This window comes from Globicephala melas, chromosome 17 (assembly GCF_963455315.2).
Source record: "Globicephala melas chromosome 17, mGloMel1.2, whole genome shotgun sequence".
Taxonomy (NCBI): Eukaryota; Metazoa; Chordata; class Mammalia; order Artiodactyla; family Delphinidae; genus Globicephala; species Globicephala melas.
The window spans coordinates 71,826,057-71,848,540 of NC_083330.1; the positions used below are offsets into that span (position 1 = coordinate 71,826,057).

General features: G+C 53.1%; 1 protein-coding gene across 2 annotated transcripts in view; it reads left to right on the top strand.

The window, feature by feature from the left end:
• Nucleotides 1-22,484, top strand: part of CCN4 (cellular communication network factor 4) — a 30,562-nt gene that overhangs the window by 4,410 nt on the left and 3,668 nt on the right. The window contains exons 2-4 of one of the 2 annotated variants that reach the window (XM_030875858.3): nt 11,825-12,104; nt 18,502-18,762; nt 22,014-22,207. In XM_030875858.3, the coding sequence (XP_030731718.1) occupies nt 11,825-12,104; nt 18,502-18,762; nt 22,014-22,207 (735 nt within the window). The remainder of the gene's footprint in view (nt 1-11,824; nt 12,105-18,501; nt 18,763-22,013; nt 22,208-22,484) is intronic. The other variant, XM_060287500.2, reaches the window with a different exon arrangement.

Below are 22,484 nucleotides of genomic sequence, written 5' to 3' on the forward strand. Positions count from 1 at the left end.
TCAGCTCCCTTGAAAACCACACACCTACAAGGCAGACTTATTATAGTCCAGACTAGCACTGCCCAACCAGTAGCCACTTGTTACATGAGGCCGCTGGGCAGCTGAGACGTGGCTGTGTCCCAGCTGAGCCGAAAGGCTAAAATACACACTGGATTTCAAAGACTTAGTGTGAATACAAGACCGTGAAATTCTCATGATAATTTTTTTCTGTTGACTCCATGTTGAAATGATAATACTTTCAAGATATTGGGCTAAACAAAATACATCATGAAAATAAATTTCACCTTTACGCTTTAGTGTGGCTGCTAGAAAATGTAAAATTCCATTCAGAACTCACATTATGTTTTACTAGACAGTGTTGTCCTGGAAAGACACAAGTGTACATAGAACGGTCGTAATAGGTGGGGAAGGGAAAATACTGAGCTCCTCTCCTTGCAAGCTGTGCACCCTCAGACAAGTAACCCAGCCTCTCTGAGCCAGTTTCTTCATCTGTAAAATGACATAATGTTAGTACTCACTTCTTGGGTGCTAATCCTCTTGGGAGGCTTAAAGAATAAAGGGTAAAGACCCCAGGCTCAGTACCAGCTGGGCAAGAGGGGGGGGCAGAGTAATTGGTGGGCTGTGCTGGGCTCAGTGCTGAGTTGGTCTTCAGAAGATCTCGAGGTTTCCACATCCTGGCCAGCTTCCCAGAACATGTAGAGGGAGTCAGTGAACGCTTCTGGATTATCACGTAGGAGAAAGAAATACTGATGATGATGATGGTGGTAATGTTGACGATGATGGTGGTGATGGTGATGGTGGTGATGATGATGCTTGAAGGGGAGACTTGTGTCTTACAACCCTGAGTCAGGTTGACAATGACAGTGATTTTCATGCCCATCCACTCACTTGTTCCATGGATGTTAACAGTGCGGCTATGTGCCCAGCCCCTTCCTATTTCTAGAGATGTGGCGATAGATGGTTAACTCAGTCCCTACCGACAAGGACGGCTCACGTGCTGGAGGTAGATTTTTTCCCTAGCACAGACGAATGTGTTGAAAATCTGACAGGGAAGCTTAGAGGGCTTGCAGAAGAAAAAAACCTAACGTTGGGGCCCTGAGCCTGAATTCCTGGGGAGACCTCCCACCCCCACCCCCAGGCACCTGTACATTAACTGGCACCTTGAAGATTCTTACACACACATGGTTTCCAAAACCATCGAATTAGAGAGACTCTGGTATCTCCTCCAGCCGTGACGTCCTGATAATCTACCAGCTCTCCTACCCTTCTTCCTTCCATCATGGCGGGGGCGGGGAGTGGGGAGAAGAGAGACAGAATCAGAGGAGGAGCTGGGCCTCTCAAATGTGGATAATGGGCATTCCAGGGGATGTGATAAAATCTTCCCATCTCATCCCCCTCATCTGGAAGCAAGTCCAGGCTTGGGGCATGGGCCTGGGCTCTGCTCGGCCTTGGTGGTGGTATAAGGGGGAAGACGGAGGAAAGAGCGCCCAGGCCCAAAGGACAGGAAGGGAGGGGTCCTCCCCTGCCCCTCGCATAATCCCGCGTCGAGTCTTAGAGTGGAGAGAAGGGCCATGTGCCCTGAGCCCGCCCAGGGCTGGAAGGGGCAGGAGGAAGGAAGTGGTCTAAGGGCGGAGGAATGTTCTGAGAGAGCTGGGACTCACATCCTGCTCCTGGGGCAGAATAACGTTGCGGAGAGAGCTAGTCATCACCGTGACATCAGACAAGCCACTTGCCTTCATAGCGCTCATCGGTTAATCTTGAAAATGAGGAGGTTGGACTTGACCCCAAACTTGCTTCCAGCTGGAGGCGTGAGCCACTCCTAGGGGCCACAACTCATTCATCAGGTGGGCCAGTCACAGGGCTCGGGTGCCATGATTCTTGTAAGGGAAAGCATACCGCTGCCTCTTCATTAAGAGTATGGTTGGCCTGACACCCCAAAAGCCCATGCTCTGGAATGGTCCTCTAGATATGCTTCCTCCCTTCAAGGTGTCCCCAGATATTCTCCCTTTTTCCCACGTCTCCCATTTCAACTCTCAGAGCGTACCCCTGGTCTCATAAAACTGGAAAGCATACCACCAGCTTCATCTCCAAGGGTCCCGCCATCTCAGTGGTACCCGGTCAGGCCTGGTCCTTAGGATGCCCGGACGCTGCTGCAAAGACCAGTGGCGGCTCCCCTGGGCCTACTGAGCTGGTTGAGCCGCCATCCAGGACTCCAGAGTTTTGATACTTTCGACCACAGTCAATCCTTGAGGCCTCACACGTTCGAGAAGCATCCTTGTAAATACCATTAAGAGCTTAGTCCCACCTGCCCCCCATCTCCGTGAATAATGCCTCCATCTGCCCCGTGAGAAACCTGCGCCACTATCCACCCTTTTCTCCCTACCCAGGGCCTCCAGCTCCCCGCTCGGACCCGGTCACTAAGAGGACTGATCAGCGAGCCATAGCCACGGGCGTGGTTCCTGAGCACAGAGCAAGGAGTCGCAGACCCCATTCTAGGCTAGGCTTTGGTTTCATCTCTGAGCCTGGATTTCTTCATCTGAAAGTGGAGACGAGAAACCCACTCTGCCCGTGCTCTCGGCAGGATGGAGTGGTGGCCGAGGGGAGATGGCGGTATAGCGCCTGGGGCTGAGAGCCAGCCCCCCACCTCCATACAAGGGACCTAAAAGCCCAACTCACAGAGCCCCAGCGACAGAGGCAGAGAATGCAGGTTGGATGCTGAGCGCGCGTCGAGAAGGAGCTTGGGGGCCGCGATGAGAGAGTGATGATCAGGGTGCTCTGGGGTTGGGGTGCTGTCTTCTAGGCTTTTCTGAGAGCTCCTGGACAGCAGAAGCTGGTGGGTGGGTGCTATGGGGACTGGGGACTGCTGCCGTCTACCTGTCCTCCCTACTGCTGCCCTGGGTGTTCAGATCTGCCCCCCATACACACACACACTCACTCCAGCTGTCTCTGGCCCTATACCCCAAGTAGCCACGTCCTGACAACTGCAAACTTCAGCTCTTAAAGGATCAAAAGCATCAACCCTTGCTGGGACCTCGCTGGGGGCTGAGGACCACACGGAGCTCACTGAGTCTCACTGAGTATCACCCCCACTTTACAGGCTTGGACACTGAGGCACATATTTTGATGACCTCCCTGCGATCCACGCTTCAAGAACACACCCAAGCTCCCCACGCAGGGCTGGCAGGACCCCTTCCCAGGGTGTCCAGTGCCCCAGCCTCTTGTCCACGTTCTGCCCTCCCCACCCGAGACAGGGCCCCATCCAGGAGGAGGGAAGGGGGGGCGGTCGGGGTCCAGGCGGTGGATGGAGGGGAGGCCTTGTCGGAGGCCCAGCTCAGTGAGCTGATGGTCAGAGTCAGACAGCGCCAGAGGGATTGCCTCAGCCCACTTGCCCCTGCCCTGTCAGGGGGGCAAGCAACTCGTCCAAGGCCACAGTCTCAGCATCAGGGCTGCAGCCCAGGGCCTCCCACCTACAGGTCCACCCGTAGGGGCTGAAGACCGTTCCCTCTGTCCTACTGGACGGCTGCTAGCTCTTCCCTTGTATGCAGAACAGGCTTAAGCTCAGAGGGCAGTTTCTTCCCCCTGTGTCTGTACTGGCTCTTGCTCCAGGGCTGGTCCCCTCCCTGGTCAGCCATGGCCACCACCACAGCCAAGCCTGGGATGTGGAAGGCTCTCTGCTCCTTTTCGTGAGTTGAATGAACTGGAAATCAGGCAAGAACAGGGTCTCTTAGAGGTTGCTGGGGGAATACGAGACCCAGAGTCAGAACAGAGTGTATAATTGTCTTGCTGTGTCTCTAACCTCCGTGGGCCTCAGTTTTCCCATCTGTCAAATGGGGACCCGCAGCACTGCCCTTACAGGGGTGTTCTGGTCATTGCCTGGCACAATGGGTTGGCTGACTCAGGAGAGATCCCCGTTTTCCCCCCAGCAGGCGCACACGTCCCAGGCATGGCCCTTAGGTCCTCTGGCCATGAGGCCTGCTTGCCTTCCCCGTGTCCTTGAGCCCTAAGCCCCAGCAACGGTGACCACTGGTCATTCCTGCTCCATGCCACTTTGCAGCACCCGCACATACCTGCTCATGCCGTTCCTCAGCTTGGATGTTCTCTTTGCCATTCTGGTCAATTCTCACTCATCCTTTTAAGATGCAGACCAAATGGCTCCTCCTCCAGGAAGCCCTCCCTGCTTCCACGGCCCCATCCCTTCCCTTCTCACCTTGCTCTCATAGCCCCTAGACTCTGCTGAGACACCCCGCCGTGTGGCCCTTGGGTGTGATGCCTTAAGAGACTGATACTGGTTCAGATCCCAACTCTGCCACTTGTGAACGGTCTTGGGCAAATGATCTGACCTTTCTGTGGCTCGGTTTACTTATCTGTAAACTGGGGGAGATGGTTATAAAAGCAGCCTGCCTCTTAGGGTTCTCACAACGACTAGATGACTTAGCGTGGAGACCAATAAAAGAGGCATAAAAGGCAAAACGCAGACAATGTAGACCTCATTTTGATCTTGATTCATAGAAACCATCTGATTTTTTTTTAAAGCTTTGAGATAATCAGTGAAGTCTGAATACGGACTAAGTATTTGCTATAGGGAAGATTACAAAATTGTAACCAGACTAAGTTAATTGGTGTGAAAATTGTTTGTTTGTTTGTAATTCTCCATACTTCAGAGACACTCTCTGCAGAATTTCAGGTACAATCACATGATGTCTGAGATTTGCTTTGAAATCCTCAAGAATGAAAAAGTATGTGTGTAGGCGGGAGAAATGGAGGAGAGGAGATGGACAGAGGTTGGTTGATAATTATTGAAGTGGGAATAGGTATGTGAGATTCATTATATTATTCTCCCAACAGTGTGAATATTTGAACACGCCCCCAAAAAAGAATGAACACATTTTAAGTCTGATTATACGTAACCCTGGTAGAAACGCCCACCACTGGCTATGCACTCCATCAGGGTTAGCTCTTATTAATAGCGCTGTCACTCTATAACAGAAGTTAGCGATCATTTACTAAAAAAAGACCAGAGAGTAAATATTCTAAGCTTTGTGGACTATAGGCTTTCCATGGAATCTTCTTTTTTGTTTTTTTTACAGCCTTTTAAAAGTGAAGAAACCGTTCTAGTCTGTTACAAAAAATGCTGTGGGCGGGATGTCCCTGGGGGCTGGTTTCTGATCCTTGCTCTATAATGCAATTGCCTTTTTCATACTCCTGTCTCCTGGGGAGGCTGGGTGCTCCCTGAGACTTTATACGGGGAACTTTGTAGATGCTTTATATTCAGTTGATGAATGAACAAATTCATGAGGGCTCGTTATTTGGAAAGAAATCTGGCTTCCTGCCCTTTCTACCTTCTCCATATAAAGTCGACTTTTCCAAACAGACGCTCATAAGGCTGCATGTTTGCAAAACTAATTAGCAGAAAAGCTCTACAAACCTTCCACCTCCCAAGACGTGCAGCCTGGCCAGCGCTGGGCCTCACGTCCCTAGAGATCCTGCCATCGGAACCGGAGTGAGCATGGAAGGCTCTGGGCAGTGCTGGGTCCTCCAAACACTCAGGCCAGGTGCCTTGGTGGGGTTTGAGCTAAGAGTTTTCCAAGACGGTGACCCCACCTGCAGGGCATTCCTACCAAGCCCTGGGTACAGACCCCTAGGGGTATCCTCGGAGGTGGAGATGCTCAGAAAACGTGTCCACCAGGTCACATGGTGGCCGCCTGTTAGTTACACCAGAAAAGTGAGAGCAAACGGTCGGAGAGTGCTGACCACAGGGCATCCCCAGCTCTGGACCCAGGTCTGTGTCCACATTCTCCCACTGCCCACCGAGGCCTCTTTTCAGGGAAGGAGCAAACAGAAACTGCTTCCAGACAAGGCAGCCCTTTCCTAAAACCCCCAGGGCCCAGCTGAGGCTGGCTCAGGCAATTCCTGTCTCAACCCTGCCCCCTGGTGGAGCATCTGGGGGTGGCCGCCCAAACGTGGGCAAGCCCAAGCTCTCTACCATCCCTTCCATTCACGAAGCACTAGCCCACGGTGTGCCAGGCTCAGTGTTGAGCACCTAGGAGTCAAGAAAGGGCAATCTGTCCCTGAAAAGCCCCGCGAGAGGCTCCCATCTCCTCTTCCGGGGACCCCTGGAAGCTTGGGCTCAAATGAATTACAATTGTCACCACCCCGTGTTATAATCTTGTGTGTGTGTCCATACTGTGACTGCCTTCGGGTAAGAACCACACGCCTTGTTCATCTGAGCACCAACCGCGCAGGAGATGCTTAGTACATGTGTGTGATGGGAGGATGGAGGAATGAATGTACGGATATGAATGTGAAGGGATGAAGGAGTAGGGCAGCATGGTGATAAGTCCCTCTGGAGGGACACTCTGGGGACACTCAGAGACCCCTTCTCAGCTGCGAGACTGTGAGCAAGTTACTTAAGCTCTCTGAGCTTCAGTTTCCTCATCCGTAAAATGGAGGTAAGACTATAACTGCTCATTAGGGCTGCTGGAGGATGCTGTCATCATTACTATTTTACAAATGAGGAAACTGAAGCTCAGAGAGGGTGAGCACGGCCCCAGGTCACAGAGCCTTGGGAAATGGGTTCCACTCACTGCAGATGCCCTGCCCTTTCCTCCTGGTCCCAGGGCCCTGCTCATCGATGAACCACACACACTCTCAGAGGATGGTGGGGTCTGGCCCCATCATCGATCAGGATGATTCAGGTCTCAGGGTGGCACCCCACCACTGCCAGCTCCTACTCTCTGCTCCCATGCCTACCACCATTTATTGTTGTAAAAATGTTTTCCTTCTTAATTTTCATCTGCTTAAGTTTGTCCAATAAATATGATTAAATAGACTGATTCTCGGCTTTCAACCTGCCGACTGATTACCCTCCCTGCCAGAGGGTTAAGTGGCAGACACGGTCTTAGCCCCTTTGGGCTTCTTTAGGAAAACACACACCGGGTGGCCACAAACAACAAGTTATTGCTTATAGTTCTGGAGGCTGGAAGTCCACAGTCAAGGCCAGCATGGTCACATTCTACATGAGGACCCTTTTCATAACTGGCATCTTCTCATTGTCTCTTCACATGGTGGAAGGAGCCAGGGAGCTCTCTGCAATCCTTTTTATAAGGGTACTAATCCCATCCGTGAGGGCTCCACCCTTATGACCTCATCACCCCCAAAGACCTCACCTCCTAATACCATGACCTTTAGAGAGGTTAGAACGTCAACATATAAATTTGAGGGGACACATTCATTCAGTACCCAGCTGACACTTAGGGGTCTTATCATGGGGAGCTGCTCCTTTTCTATTTCTTTCATTTTTCAGTCTTTCTCACAAAACAGTAAAAGCAAAGTACATCATTTTCAATTAACTACATGAGGCCTGCTTACCGAAAACGGTGTGTGTTCTGCAGTCTGGCCTGGACTGCTTTGTGGAAGGTTGATCAAGCTGCTGACAGGTTAGGCGTGTAAGTGATGTTCTAGAAAAGTCATGTTAAGACAGGAAAATGGCCTAGAATCTCCCCATCGTACCCTCCCCTGGCCCAGTTCTCTAAGACAACGGTTCCCATTCTCACGAGAATCACCAGGGGTGTAGGTCAACATACACATTCTGGGCCCAGCATAGAAGAGCTGAAGCTGAATATTCCAAGTGGGCTTCAGGCATCTGTATCTTAACCAGGTCCTTAGGCAAGTGGACCCTTGTCACCTTCGGCTGCATTCAGTGCCCAGGATTCTTCCCAGACCACTTCAGTCAGGCTGTCTGCGGACAGTGGCCAGGCATCAGTGTTTATCAAAGCTTCTGGGTGGTTCTAACATGCAGCAAAGTTTGGGAGCCACGGTAGGAAGTGACTGCGTGAGGCACTGCCCTGGGGGCTCTGAGGATGGAGGTGGGCAGTGGGCTCAGCCCGGGAGCTGAGGGGCTGAGCGGGCAGAACCAGGCAGGAGCCTGAGCCCTGGGTGCCCAGCCTGGGAAGCATCAGGGCACAGCCCCACCCTCCTGTCTTTCCTGTAAACACAGTGGTGTCCGCGGGGAGTCCGCATGCAGAAGCACATTGTAAAAGAGGCTCTTATGTGAACAGCTGCAATTTGCAAGTATCCAGGGCTCTTCTTGATTCTCTTTGGCTTTTTCTCCAGACGATAGATATTCTCCTTGCTTTCTGACTGCTTTCCTTCCCTTTGCTCACCCTTAGCTTCTGCTGTTATAAAAGATGATGTAGGCCCAGTGAGTTTGCAATAGTCCCTGTACCGTGACCAAGGGCAGGCGGACGTGCAGTGCCGTCTTGGGTATTCAAGGTGGCTGATGCGCGCGTGCGCGCGTGTGTGTGTGTGTGTGTGTGTGTGTGTGTGTGTGTGTGTGCAGTCACTTTCCCTGGGGCGTGGGTGCTGGACAAGGCAGTCGGGATTCAGAGGGTCATGCACCAAAATGAGGAGTCCTCAGGCCCTGGGGTCTGAAGGTCTTCCCACCCCACAGCTCTCACCCAGGACCTTCTAGGGATGGCAGATTTCTACCACTAGATGGCGCCAACAGCAAGGGCTTGGCTCAGCGGACCCGGGGCCCCTCCCTCCACTGCCCCACGGCGCCATCACCTGCTTCCCTCATCCAAGGCGGGGGGCCTTCTCTGCAGCTCCCCTTGAGGAGCTGAGTGCCCTGGGGCTCCCGGCGTGCACTTGGAAAGGAGGCTTCCTTCTGGGGAGGTTTAACTTGGTGTGGAGACAGCAGGATGGATAGTAACCACGTGGAGGTGGTTACTATCCAGATTCCAGACCATCCCAGCTCAGTTCAAAGTGTCCAGACCCCCAAGTCTTGTGCTGGGCTGTGTGGGTGCGAGGCAGGGCGCACAAGCAAGGGAGCGCAAGGGCGAAGTCGTGCTTTCGAGCGTCTGCCCTTTGCCAGGCCTGCATACACAGTGCTTCTGCATACACAATGCCTCCACCCTCCCAGCAGTTCCCGAGGGGGCATTACTGTGGCCATTTCACAGATGGGGATGTTGAGGCTCAGAAAGGTTGTCCAAGGACACAGAGAACCCACTTCTGACTGTCTCGGGTCCCATGCTGTTTTCTTGACCCTCAAACTTAGAGCAGAGAAAAAAGCTTCCAAGATGGTAGACCCTGAAAAATCAAGAGACACCAAAGCCCCTTAGAGTCAACAATTCCCCATCCATCCATTCCACCAGGTGACACTGACACAGCCCTGCTGTGGGCCGTGAGCCGTGTTTCAGGCCCACAGAGAGAAGTAAGGCAGAGGCTCTGTCCTTTACAAGTTCACATTTTAGTGGGGGAGGCAGCACCTCTAATACAACCTGGGAAAGGCATGGAAGGCTTCCCGGAGGAGAGGGTTTTTTTTTTATTTCCTCTGCCAGGAGTAGGTCTTGAGGGTCTAGAGACTGTCAGAGGTGGTCTGGGGGCTTCATAAAGCTCCAGGCCTCCACTGTCACAGACTGACAAGGAAAAGTCTCTCTGCACAGAGTCAGAAAGATGAGGGTGTGTGTGTGTGTGTGTGTGTGTGTGTGTGTGTGTGTGTGTGTGTGTGTGTGTGTGTGTGTGTGTGTGTGTGTGTGAGCGTGTGGTTTCATTGATTTGGGGGTTTGGGGTTTTGTGTGTCACGTTGTACTTTTCGAGGAAAAGCGAACGAGGGAAGGTAACCTAAATGCTTTCCCGATGAACACAGACCAGCCCTGCCAACCTGCAGAGCAGTCTGCTCCCCACCAGCAAACCTGCCTGAAACCAAGCCTAGAGGCGACGAAAGCCTCAAATCAAGGTTTGCAGTTTTGACTTTCAAAGTCCCTTAATGTGTCAAATCAATATTTACTGCACTTGTTATGTGCCGAGCACAGAACCAAGAGCCCAGCTAATCCAGCACTTCAGCCTGGACCATCTCTCCTGGCCTCTGGTTCTCACAGCCAGGCACTCAAGGATGTCCACCACTCACCTCGGCAGAGAGCTTCCTGCCCTGGTAGTCAGAGAGCTCCCGGGGCTGCCCCGGTGCCCAGCACTCACACACGGCCTCCCATTGTGATAAATCACCTCGAATAACTGTCTCTCCTATGAGCTGCGGCGCCACAAGCACAGGACATTTTTAATAACTTCATCTTCAAATGCCTAAAACTTAAGAGAGACGGTGAGCTAGCTCAGCAAACGTTTGTGGAGTGACTGAAAGAGCCCAGAGGGGGCAGAGGTAAAGGTCCCAGAAATGAGAGCTTGGAGAGTCATTTGTGCCTATGCCCTGACATGGCCCGTGTCATCCTGGAGGTGTCCCTCTGCCTTTTGGATCTCGCTTTCCTCCTCAGGAAAAGAAGGAATCTGTCGGAATATCTCAGCATCTATTGTTCAAAGAATGAAGCGCAGATCTGTAAGCCCACAGAGCAGGCTCTGGTTCAAGACGGAGGAGCTGGCCCGTGGGGCAGCCCGCACAAGCCCGGGTTCCACCTCCGCTAACCTCAGAATTCAGGAGCCCCAGACAGGAGGCTCCCCAGCAGGGACCACCGCCTGGGGGTGGGAAAATGCAGCCTCCACTCTCCATCCTCAGGCAATTCCCTTCCTCCCTGGGCCTAGGTTTCCTCCAGTATAGAGTGAGGGGCCAGGAGGGCCGTTCAGGAAGGCAGCCGGAGGGGCCGGGCGGGGGACTGGATCCCTGAGATACAGGCAGTTGGAAGCTCCTAATACTGGCCGGCATCCCACAGCAGCCTCCCGTTCTATCTGCCTGATCTTCAGCGCAGGGGGGGCCCTTTGGGACTTACGTCTCCTTCCCCGCTGGCCTGTTGTCCTGTCCATCATATTTGCCAACATAAAGATGAATATATGGGCTCGGGGATGGGAATGGGGTTCTGGGGAGGAGTGCAGTTTGGGGAAGCGGAGTGGTGGTCCGTTACCCTTAGCGCAAAATAAGACCCCTCTCTGCATGGTTTGCACCAGCAACAAGAGCATGACTCCCTTCCCTACGGAGGCAGAGCAAGCCAGCTGCAGGAGCCACCCATGCAGCCCTTTCCCGGGGCTCAGAGGGGAAATAAGAAGGAGAAGAAAATTCATAAAAATACCTGCCTGAAACCCGACGTTAAATATGCATATCACTTACATGTGGAATCTGAAAATAAAAAAGATACAAATGAACTTATTTACAAAACAGAAGTAGACCTACAGCCATAGAAAACAAATGTGTGGCTACCAAAGGGAAAGGGGGGTAGAGGGATAAATTAGGAGTTTCGGATTAACAGATACACACTACTATATCTAAAATAGGTAACTAACAAGGACCTGCTGTAGAGCACAGGGAACTATACTCAATATCTCCTAATAACCTATAAGGGGATATAATCTGAAAAAGAATGTACATATATGTGCATGTGTCTATGTATGTATGTGTAACTGAATCACTGTGCTGTACACCTGAAACCTCAGTGGAGAGGGTAGATCTTTAGGACGCAGAGAAAAGAGCAACCGGTGGATGGGGTGTGGGCCGTGCCACACGGCGTGACTCATCAGAAGGCATTTCCTCAAAGCTGTAGCTTCCTCACCTTCAATCGAGGCCAACTCAAGGACCTCCCAGGTTTCGGGATGATCAGAAGGGAAGGAAACACCCATGGGGCTCAGAGATCTGACCTAGAGTCTGCCCCCTGCCCCCTGGCCTACCAGCTGGGGAATTTGGGCGACGGGCTTAAGTCTCTGAACTCCGGCTCCTCCTGTGGTTGCACTGAGGAGAAAGGAGACGTCTGGCTAGTAAAAGCATGGTGGAGAAACATAATTTCGCGTAAACCTTTTGAACACCGTGAAGATGGGAAGGTGACTGCAGACCTTTGGCCTCTGAACCCCTTACCTGGCAGCTCCCTTTATGTCTGCCCTTCCCCTGCAGGCCCTCTCTCCAGCTCCCACGGCCACGATCTTCACCCCGGCTCCCCTGGAGGACACCTCTGCACACCCCCAGTTCTGCAAGTGGCCGTGCGAGTGCCCGTCCTCCCCGCCCCGCTGCCCGCTGGGGGTCAGCCTCATCACAGACGGCTGCGAATGCTGCAAGATGTGTGCTCAGCAGCTCGGGGACAACTGCACGGAGGCTGCTGTCTGTGACCCCCACCGGGGCCTCTACTGTGACTACAGTGGGGACAGCCCGAGGTACGCAGTAGGAGTATGTGCACGTAAGTGACACCCCACACACACCATCCGGCCAGCCCCCAGCATCCCCAGCTCTGGCCCAGGGACCCCCACCCATTGCCCTTCCTCTGGCCTGGCTCCAGTTCTGCAGGAAATACCCCCCGCCCCCTACCCCAGGCCGTGATTAGAGGCCAGAGGCTGGGCTCTTCCTGAGGAGGGAGGGATGCTGCATTCCTCTGGCACCCAGAACCTGGCTGTCTTCTCTGTTCTCCATCCATGGATGAGTCCAGGGAAGAGGCATCCACCAGTCAAGACCTAAGCCTGGTTCTGTTTTCTTAGTGGTAGAACCCTTTGCTGGTTGCCCATGACCTCCCAGGGGCACCAGGACCCTGCAGAGCTCCAGATATTTCAGTAATATTGTAAATTAAAATAACATGGCTTTAAAACATTTAGTAGCCTTGAAAGGATAAAACCCAGCAGCCTGAAACCATCCCTTCCTACCACCCACCCATGTTCCTCTGGTTACTACAGTCACTTTTAGCTTCCAGCCCTTTCTTCTGGTAGTTGCAAATCCTCAATACATGTCTTCAGTTATACATTGATCAGCTTTAAATATCAATTGTGGATAATCTATGAATGATCCCTATATGATAGCTAATGTCTGAGTTCCTTACTACCACCTGACGTCTCCCCCATCTTCCAATATCATTGTCATATTTTTGGTTATAAACCACTATTTACAATATTAGGATTATGTAAATGTTTTTCACTGTGACATGAGACAGTGCACTTGTTTGAATTTCCTTTATTATGAAGGCTTTTGTTTTTCCTGGGGTTTCTATTTGCCTTTGCTTTTTCTTTACTCTTTGTCCTTATAATAGCCCCATGCCAGGGGAGAGGCTGTTTGTTGTTTGTTTGCTCTTCACAGGGTTCTACCATTTCCTTTGTTGTTCTCAGAGACCTCCTTTCTGGGACTTTCTGGTCTCCTGCTTCTATCTGGACTGTTATTCACTTAGCTTGAATCATCTAAGCATTTATTCAAGATACCTGATCCAGCATGATGAAAAGACGTCACTAGGCATCATGACACAGCAGCCTAACTTCTGAAAAGTTACTCAAAGCCTCATAAACCCAAGAACTCCCTTCTTCCCTAATGCTGAATCCAGCTTCCCCGTAACTATGATTCTAACACACACCACTGCATATTCACACACAGCAGACTCCCTCACCCTCAGTTAACCCATTATATTCCCTGAAGTGGGTTGTTGACGAGGGTTATGCACAAAATTCCAAGTCAAAACAATCATGGTTAACTTATGAGCACTTTCTGCTCTTTCGACCTCAGTTCATGCCTCAGCTTTCACACCAAGTCATCTGTCTTTCGCGGTCCAAGTAACCACCATTGATTCTGCCATCTTTCCATTTTCTCCCCCCTTTTACTGAAACTCATTATTAGCCCCCACAAAACTCTGTTCAGTGAAAACTTGCAGATTCCATCCGCATAGAATCATCTGATGTGTTGGTTAAAAATGTTATTCCTGAGCCCCACCCCAGACTTACTCATTCCAGTTCTCTGCAAGTGGAGATGGGAATCTACAACTTTAACAAGCTCCTTGGACCACTCCCGTACTCAGGTCTGAGACTGACTGCTGATGTATATAGTCACTCATATACTCTCTCCCCCTACCCAGGTAAGGAAACCAGGCTGAGCCCTCCCGCAGTAGAATCCCCTCCACGTCTCTGAGACCGTCTCATCATTTCTTTCCCCTTTTACAGCTGTTCTTTAAGGTCATTAAAAGGAAATTCATTGTGACTATATGATTCCCTAAAGTTGCAAAGACATCTCACCACGTGCCAGGCACCACAACTTTATAGACATTCTCTCATGGACCCATAGACGGTACAGACCCCGGGACTGCCTATCCTGCCTGCCTTTACCACCAGGGGCCTGGAAAGCCAGCTTCCCAATCTAGCACCAGCCCTCTCTCTTTAAATGTCAGCTCCTGTCTTCACCTGGCTCCCTCTCGTCATGAGTCTCTATTTCCATTCCTTGTATTTGAAAAGAAGACTGGTTTTCAGGAGACTGTAATGAGTACTACACTTGCCAAGGGTTCTCTGGTCATGTAGGTCTACAGACTTCGGAGTAAATAAGGTTCAATAAGTGAAACAGAACTTTTCAGAGGTTTTAAACGTTCACGTCCATTGTCAAATTCCAAAAAGAGAGCTGTCATGAGAGGACTTTTCTTTTTGAACTTCTTTGCACAGTGAACACGTTTTTCCAGGCAGAATTTTACCCAATGACCCACCTACCCCACCACACACACTCAGATACACACACAGCATGCATACATGTGCGCGCACGCACACACACACAATTCACCAGTGTGCTACTGAACATCTTCCCGGAAATGCTGCCATAGTGTCTGAATTCATGAGACCCTAATGCGAGAAAGAAGAGAGTCCAGGGTCTGAGACGCTAGAGAGGAAGAGGCTTTGGGGCGAGAGGGGAAGAGAAAGAAGTGTTCCTCTACACACACCATCTGTCAGCAAATGGCCGACAGCCAATGGACAATCCCCTGGCCAGGCTAAATCTGTCCTCAGAGATGTGCATGTCATTAAGCCAGGACAAGGAAATAAAATGAGCAGTTGCAACACTGGCACCAATAACTCCAAGAGAGGATCACAGGGATTATGGCAAACTAGTGAATGCAAGCTTTGGCCACTGCGGCCAGGTGGAAAAGTGAGCTTGGTCTGATCCCGTCTGCTCCGTTTTCAAGTGAATCCAGAAAGAAATCCAGATTTGTGTATGATTCGTAAATGTTGGCAACACATGGAAAACTTTTTTTAAAAACACCCCACGGGCCAAACTAAACACCTCTGTGGGCAGCGAGTGACCTCTGGATTAAACTGTTTGGCTATTTTCGTGGACAAACATGACTGCATTCAGTGCAGCTGGGTCAGGATTGAGGGCAGTGTGGTTTGCTGGAAGGATCATGAAATTTACAGGCAGACAGACTTGGGTTTTGCCTCCTGGCTCTGCCACTTACTGGCTACGTGACCTTGGGCACGTCACTTAAGGAGCTTGATCCAACCAGCTTCGCGTGGTGGTTGAGGCTGCTCTTGGTGAGTGTCTCATGTGCTTCAACTTTCCTTTGTAGAAGTTCCCTTAGCCTTGTCCACGGTCATCCTCAGAGTGTGGGGACAGGGCTGGTTCCAAGCTCAGACTCTCCCATCTGAAGAGTGAGGGAGTAGAAAACCCATGCATGGGGTTTGGAGCTAGACAACCTGAGTTCGAAGCCCAGCGCCGTAACTAACTAGTACAATGGTCTTAGGAAAGCTGCTTAACCTTTTTAAGTGTCAGTTTCCTCATCAAGGAAAAATGCAATGAATGAATAACGCCTACCTCTCTGGGTGGTTAGGATGTCGAGTGCCTGATACACAGTAGAAGCCCAATACGGAGTAGGTTTCACCCCATCTGACAGCCATCCATCCGTCCACTGATTCATTCACGCGGTGAACACAGGTTAGTGATAATACAGCAATGGGGTTACAAGGCATGGCCCACTGTCCCTGCTCCCAGGCAGGTGACAGTCCAGCAGGGGTGGGGCAGGGGGAGTAGAGGTCCAGACGGCACAGCAAGGTGACTTGAGTTCCTTGAAGTCCGTCAGTAAAATGAAAGCCCACCCGTTCATGCCTGGGCTTGCACATCTGAATGGGGAAGGAAACTCAGCCAGCTTCCCCATCTAGCCAGGAGCTGGTCCTTCAATTAGTCAGGAAGAAATCGAATAAGGAAGGGGCGCCAGAGTCCGCTGACGAGAAAATCCACAGCCATCACACGTACCAGCCATCGCTTGTCCCTACCCCCTAAACCTCCCAGGAGACTGCGAACAACTTCTAGAGGCAACGGCTCCCAAGCCTGGCTGCAAACTGGATTCACCTGGGAGCTACCAAGGGCAAAACAATAACAAATACTGAAACCCAGGTCCACCCTCATATACTGGAGCACGGTGTGGGCATCAAAATTTTAAAGAGCTCCCCCGGTGGTGCTATCGTGCAGCTGGTGTTGAGAACCACTGTGCTAAGGGCTCCCAGCACAGCGCTGCCCTCTCCACCAGAAGTTCCCACACACGGGCAGAGACGGGCTTCAGCACTCCTTTCTCCCCCTCCACCAATACACACGCGCACGCGCACACGCTCCCTGGAGCAAAAGCGCACCGGCAGGGGTGACTCAGAGGCAAAGATCAGTGATTCACCCAGCGCTTCCTCTGCTTTGTTTTGTTTTCCTATTTCCCCTCCTTTACTGGTGTCTGGTGGAAGGAAATGGATGGTGGAGTCAGAGCCCCCAGGCTTTGGGAGCAGCTCCATCAGTCACCTGTTGGGTGACCTCGAGCACTCACCCCACACCCCCAGTTCCCGTCTCTGCCAAAGGAAGAAAACAAAGCTCTCCTAGGGCAGCCCCTGCGAGGACTGCGTGAGATACCAGATGGTGCCTGGCTCCAGATCAGAGGGGCAGTGAGTGTTAGCGCCTTTCCTTTCTGTACCTTCTCCGGCACCATCACCTCCCAAGGAAACCGGCAGTCACCCCAATATTCCCACAGGCTGCCCTCACTGCTCCGCTGAGCCGAGCTCTGTGATCTTAGGTGCGTGATGCAACATCGCCGAGACTCAGGGTTGCTGTAGGTGAAAATGCAGGTGGTGATGTGGTATCGTTTCCTTATGGGATGAAATCAGCAAAGCAAGGAAGCCTAACACAAAGCAGGTCAGGCAACCAAGAACCCTCACTCCTGTTAGATACAGGGATGATGATGACGATGATGATGACGATGATGACGATGGTGATGATAATGATGACAATGATGGTGATGATGATGATAATGATGACAATGATGATGGTGATGATGACGATGATGATAATGATGATGACGATGATGATGATGACGATGACGATGATGATGATGACGATGATGACGATGATGATGATAATGATGACGATGACGATGATGATGATTCACCTTCGGGTGAATCCAGGAGATAAGCTGGAACTCTTGGCAGACCAGCCCTCCTCGGGTGAACGCCCTTGCCACCCTGGGCTCTCTGCTTGCACTTCCAGACACTGTCCTCAGGGTGGGACCCGGCATCAAGGGTGGGAATGCTGGTGGGGGCCCAGCAGCCCCAGATCTCTCCTGGAACTCCAGGCTTGCAGAACAAGCTCCACACGGCCACTCTGATGTCAACCAGGCATCTCGTGTCTAGTGAGGAACTTGAGTCCACCCACCCCAACCTTGCTCCTCTGAGGACAGAGCATCCCTCTCCTTCCAGGGCTCAGGACCTAGAACTAGGAGTCCTTCTTGGTGCTTCTCCTCTCATCCTTGCATCCTATCTGTCAGCGGGTCCTTCCAAATATACCCAGAAGCTGAGCCCTTCTCCTCCTGGCTGTCCCTCACTGGTCCAATCACCACCACCTCTTATCTGGATTCCTAGTGTGGCCTCCTGACACCACCCATACCCATCAGTCTGTTCTCAACTCAGCACCACGAGTGTTTTTGTGAAACATAATTCATATCATTGATTCAACAGTTACTCATTGAGCACCTACTGTGTGCCAGCCTCAGTTCTAAGCTCTAAGAGCTATTTTCTGCTGAGCCTCCAGGGAAGCCCCCTCTCACCTCATCTCCTGCCTCCTGACTTTCTCTCACCCTTCCCTGCCCTCTCCCACATCCCAGGCTGCTCCCACCTCAGGTCTTCCCGCCTACAGCCCCTCCCGGCCTGGAAGGCTCCTCCCACAAGACCTGGGCAGCTCACCTCCTTCCCATCTTTGCTGAATCATCCTCACCACCGTGAGGCTTTGCTGGTCCACCTTGTTTAAATCTGCAAACCACCCCCCACACACACTCCCATCAACTGCTTTACTGGCCCCATCAACATTCTAGATGGTCCATTGTCTTTCCTCTGTCCCCCATACAATGTAATCTTTTCGAGGGCGTGGTTTTTCTCCTTGCTTCACTACTAAACCCCGGCACCTAGACTACTCTATAAATTTGCATTCAATGAACTGAGTCTTTGTTTCAAAGTGTTCGAATTGGCTTTACTGCCGGGCTCAGAACCGTGACCCTGGAGGCAGAAAATTGTCAGGACCAGGTTTTGTGCCACTTGATGGGACAGGACCAGGGGCTAGCCACCTGGCTCCCCGTCCCGGCCTCCCACCCCGCTCCAGGGTGGCACTGCGTATTTCTCCGCGGGTTAAACGAACTGGCGCTGCCTCTGCTCAGGTGCCACCGAACTCCCCCCACGCCGCCGGCTGGGCCCAGTGGCTTCTCACTGCTCTGCCTTCGCCCCTCCCCTACGACGTGAACGTGGGGGGGCGTGGTCCAGCGGGGGCGGCGCTGCCCTGCGGGGGACACCGGAGCCCACCTGCCTGACCCTCGGCGCCTGTGTCCGCAGAGGTGGTCGGCGTGGGCTGCGTGCTGGACGGCGTGCGCTACAACAACGGCCAGTCCTTCCAGCCCAACTGCAAGTACAACTGCACGTGCGTGGGCGGCGCGGTGGGCTGCACGCCGCTCTGCCTCCGCGCGCGCCCCCCGCGCGTCTGGTGCCGCCACGCCCGGCGGGTGAGCGTGCCCGGGCGCTGCTGCGAGCAGTGGGTGTGCGACGACGACGCCAGGAGGCCACGCAAGACCGCGCCGCGCCACACGGGCGCCTTCGGTGGGTGCTGCGCGCGGGGCGCGGGGCGCAGGGCACGGGGGGGAGGGCAGGCCCTGGGGTCCGGGGGTGTGGGGGCGGACACTCCCAAAGCTCTGACTGTCCACCTGTGATTGACAGGAGCCCCCGGCCCCCAGTCCACCACTCAGGAGCGGTGTGACCTTGGGAAAGTCACATTTCCTCCGGGACCCTATTTCTCCACTGGTAAAATGGAAATAAGACCACCTGTCCACCTGTCTTATGGGATCCTTCATGCGTAAAAGGAGGAAGTGCTTTGTAAAGAAGGAAGCAGAGGCCTGCGGTTCCTTATTCTCCTACTAAGGAGTTTAGGAGGGGAGGGGTGGAGGCTGAGGAAGGACCGGTGTGAGGGTACCCCGGGAGGAGAGGCTTGAGCAGCAGGTGGAAGGGCAGAGAGGGAGTGGATGGCTTCCCGCTCACTCTGGGGGATGGGTGGACAGGTGAGACTTCAGCCAGGTAGGCCAGGCCAGAGGAAGCTCCGGAAATAGAGGACAGGGACAGACCTATTTGTTTCACCCCCAGCTTACATGAGCCTAGCCAATGCCAGACACTTAGCTGGTACCAAATCAGTGTTCGTCATATGGATGGATGAATGGATGGAGGGACGCAGGGATGGAGGGATGCAGGGATGGGTATGTGGGCCGAGGAGACCTGAATTGGGGCAGTGGGAGCAGAGGTATCAAGGAAGGGACAGATGCAAGAGGAATTGAACAAGACTGAAGGGCTCGGCGTCAATACAACGGGTGGGGGGAAGGAGAGAGAGGGGTAACAGAGACTCCCGGGGCTCGTCATTACTTAGGACAGAAAGCAGGGAGTACTTCTGGGGAGGAGAGCGCCCTTGCTGGAGACAGGCTGAGGCTGAGGCTGGGTGCCCTGCCCATGAGATCACCCAGAGGAGCATCCTGTGGGGAAAGCACTGGAAGAGGGAGGTGGGGCGGAGAGAGAGCTCCGGAACTCTCCGGCCCAGAGCTGCTGAGGGCCTAGGGGTAATGTATTGGGGGGGCCTGGGGCAGAGGTCTGGGGGGCTGATGTTTGAGGGAGGACAGAAGAGGAGGCCGAGGGGGAGACAGAGAAGGAGAGCCAAGCATGTAATGGGAAAACCAGGAGCGTCTGATGACGTGGGAGACAGCAGATGAGGACACTTCTAGAAGGAAAGTGTCCACCAGGCAAGTGGACATGAGGGAGTGAAGAAATGGCAATGGAGTTTGGGCGTTCTGAGGGTACTGGTTGTTTTTTTAAAGTTATAAGTGCATGAGAGATTGTGCTCAGAGAGAAGTGCTCAGAGAGACTGCGTAGAGCAGGGTTTCTCGACCTCAGTGCTGACCTCATTTTGGACAGGATCATTCTTCAGAGAGGGGACAGCCCTGGGCTTTGTAGGAGGAGGTTTACACCTGGCCCCCACCTACTAGGTGCCAGTAGCACCTTCCAGCCAAGTAGCGACAACCAAAAATACCTCCAGACACTGCTAGTTGTGACCTGGGGGGACAAAATTGCCTCGATGGAGGACGACTGATGTGGCCCTGCGACACCGCCATGTAAGGTGCGAGAGAGAATGAAGCTGAGGAAGACGAATCCAAGAGGCAGGACGGATACAGGAGAAAGAGGGTTTCAGAAGCCAAGTGAGGGAGGATTTCAGAGAAGAACAAACTGGACAGGAGAGGGGAGGAGAAGGGAGGGGAGGGGGGAGTGTAAAGGCCAGAATAGAGACCTGTCCCCAGGCTGCCTGCCCCCAGGGGTCTGACTGGACCAGGAAGGAGAGTGGTACTGCCACCCCTACAGTTCAGGGATGCACAGCCTCTCTGGGTGGGGCCTGGGGTGCCCCATCCGGGGCTGAGCAGCCCCCTGAAGCAGCAATCCCCTGCCCAAGGAGGAGGTGGCCGGGGAAGTTCTGTCCCCAGCAGGCCTCCCAGGGCAGAGCACAGGAGGGTCACGGGGTGAGGGTGCAGGGCAGCGGCTGTCTGCCCATCATGTCATTGTGTGTGGCCCAGTGACCCCGTTCTGACCGTGCACAAGCAGAGCCCCTGCTGAGTGGCTGACCCAGAAACCAAAGCCCTTTCATCCTTCCAAGCAGATCCCTCCCCCCTGCCCCCTCCATCCGTGCTCGCAGCCCCAGCTTATCCCAGCCCGGACCCTCCTCCCTTCTGTCCTCAGAGGCCTCTTTTTCCTTTCTTCTGTCTTGTCCATCCTCTTCTCTTACTCATGTATTCCCGCGTTCATTCACCCGTCTCCCCTGCACGCCTGCTGTCCCTGCCCGTTCCTCTCTCTGGTTGCCATGTGTGTGTGTGCCAGGTTGGACTGGCTTCCTCTTCCAGCCTTTCTCTCGGGTACCTTGTTCCATCTCTCTGTGAGATCTCTCCTTGGTCTTCCTGGCTTTTTACCTGCCTCCATCTCTAGCTCACTCCAGTTACACATGTAACTGGATGCCAGGATACACACGTTGATAGAACCAGCCAAGAGTTGGGGTTCAGTCCACCTTGACTGAGGGCTCACTAAGGGCCAGGGACAGCTTGAGCGCTGTCACGTGTCTGAACCCATCTTTTCTGTCCCCAGCCTGGGACAGGAGGGAGAGAGGTGCTACTGTCAGCCCCTCTTACAGGTGGGGACACGGAGGTGGGAGCTAGTTTATTGGAAGCTATCCAGCTACTAAGTGGTGGTGCTCAGAGCTGAACCCAGGCCATTTGCCTCTGAAGCCTGTGTGTCCCCTTAACCACGATGCCCGCAGCATCGCAAATGCCCACAGCATCGCAGATGAAATGCTGGTACTACAGTGCGGGCGCTTCCCTTTGACCTTCCCCACATAGCATAATCTCTGCAGGGGCAGGAACAGTGTCTTTTAACCTTTTATTCCCAGCCCCTTGCAGATGCCTGATGTGTACTCAGTCAGTATCTGGACCCTTTTATTGCCGTACTAGCCCTGCAGGGCAGATGTTATTATTCTAGTGAAGAGCCTAAGGCCCAGAGGGACACAGCCTCTAGGTGCTCAAGCGGGAATTGAACTTAGGTCCACCTGTCTCTAAAGATGGTCCTCCCTCCGGAGAGGTGTAAGGAGCTCAGAACAGCCCTCCTCTCCCTGGAAAACTGTGCTGGTTAGAAGCCAGCTTGCCCTCTTGTGCTGAGGGACAGCCCACCTCTGTCCTGCCTGAGGTTCAGGGACCCCAGCCCTTAGGGCGGTGGCGACAGGAGTTGGGGGCTGACAGAGACTGGAAACTGACAGGGCATCTGGTTCCCATCCGCAGCAGCCATGGATGAGGTAGAGCCGTGGCACAGGAACTGCATAGCCTACAGCAGCCCCTGGAGCCCCTGCTCCGCCAGCTGCGGCCTGGGCGTCTCCACCCGCATCTCCAACGTCAATGTCCGGTGCTGGCCTGAGCAGGAGAGTCGCCTCTGCAACCTGCGGCCGTGTGACGTGGGCCTCTGGCCACACGTCAAGGTGGGTCCGCCTCCCAGGGTGGGGCAGGTGTCTCGGGCGTAACAGACAAGCCTGGCTTTGAGCCCGGCTCCTGAGCTTGCTTGTGGGGGGCCGTTTGTATAATAATTAAGCCCACGTTGTAGCAGTTTCTTGGGATAACATGTGTCCCTGGGTTGGTGGGTTGTGAATTTCACTCAGTGGAAGTGGTGACCGTGTTATTACAATCAAGGTGACTCTGGAGAGATCCCAGGGTCCCTCAGAAGTGCTCTCCTGTGGTGATTCCAAGGACCCCTCACCG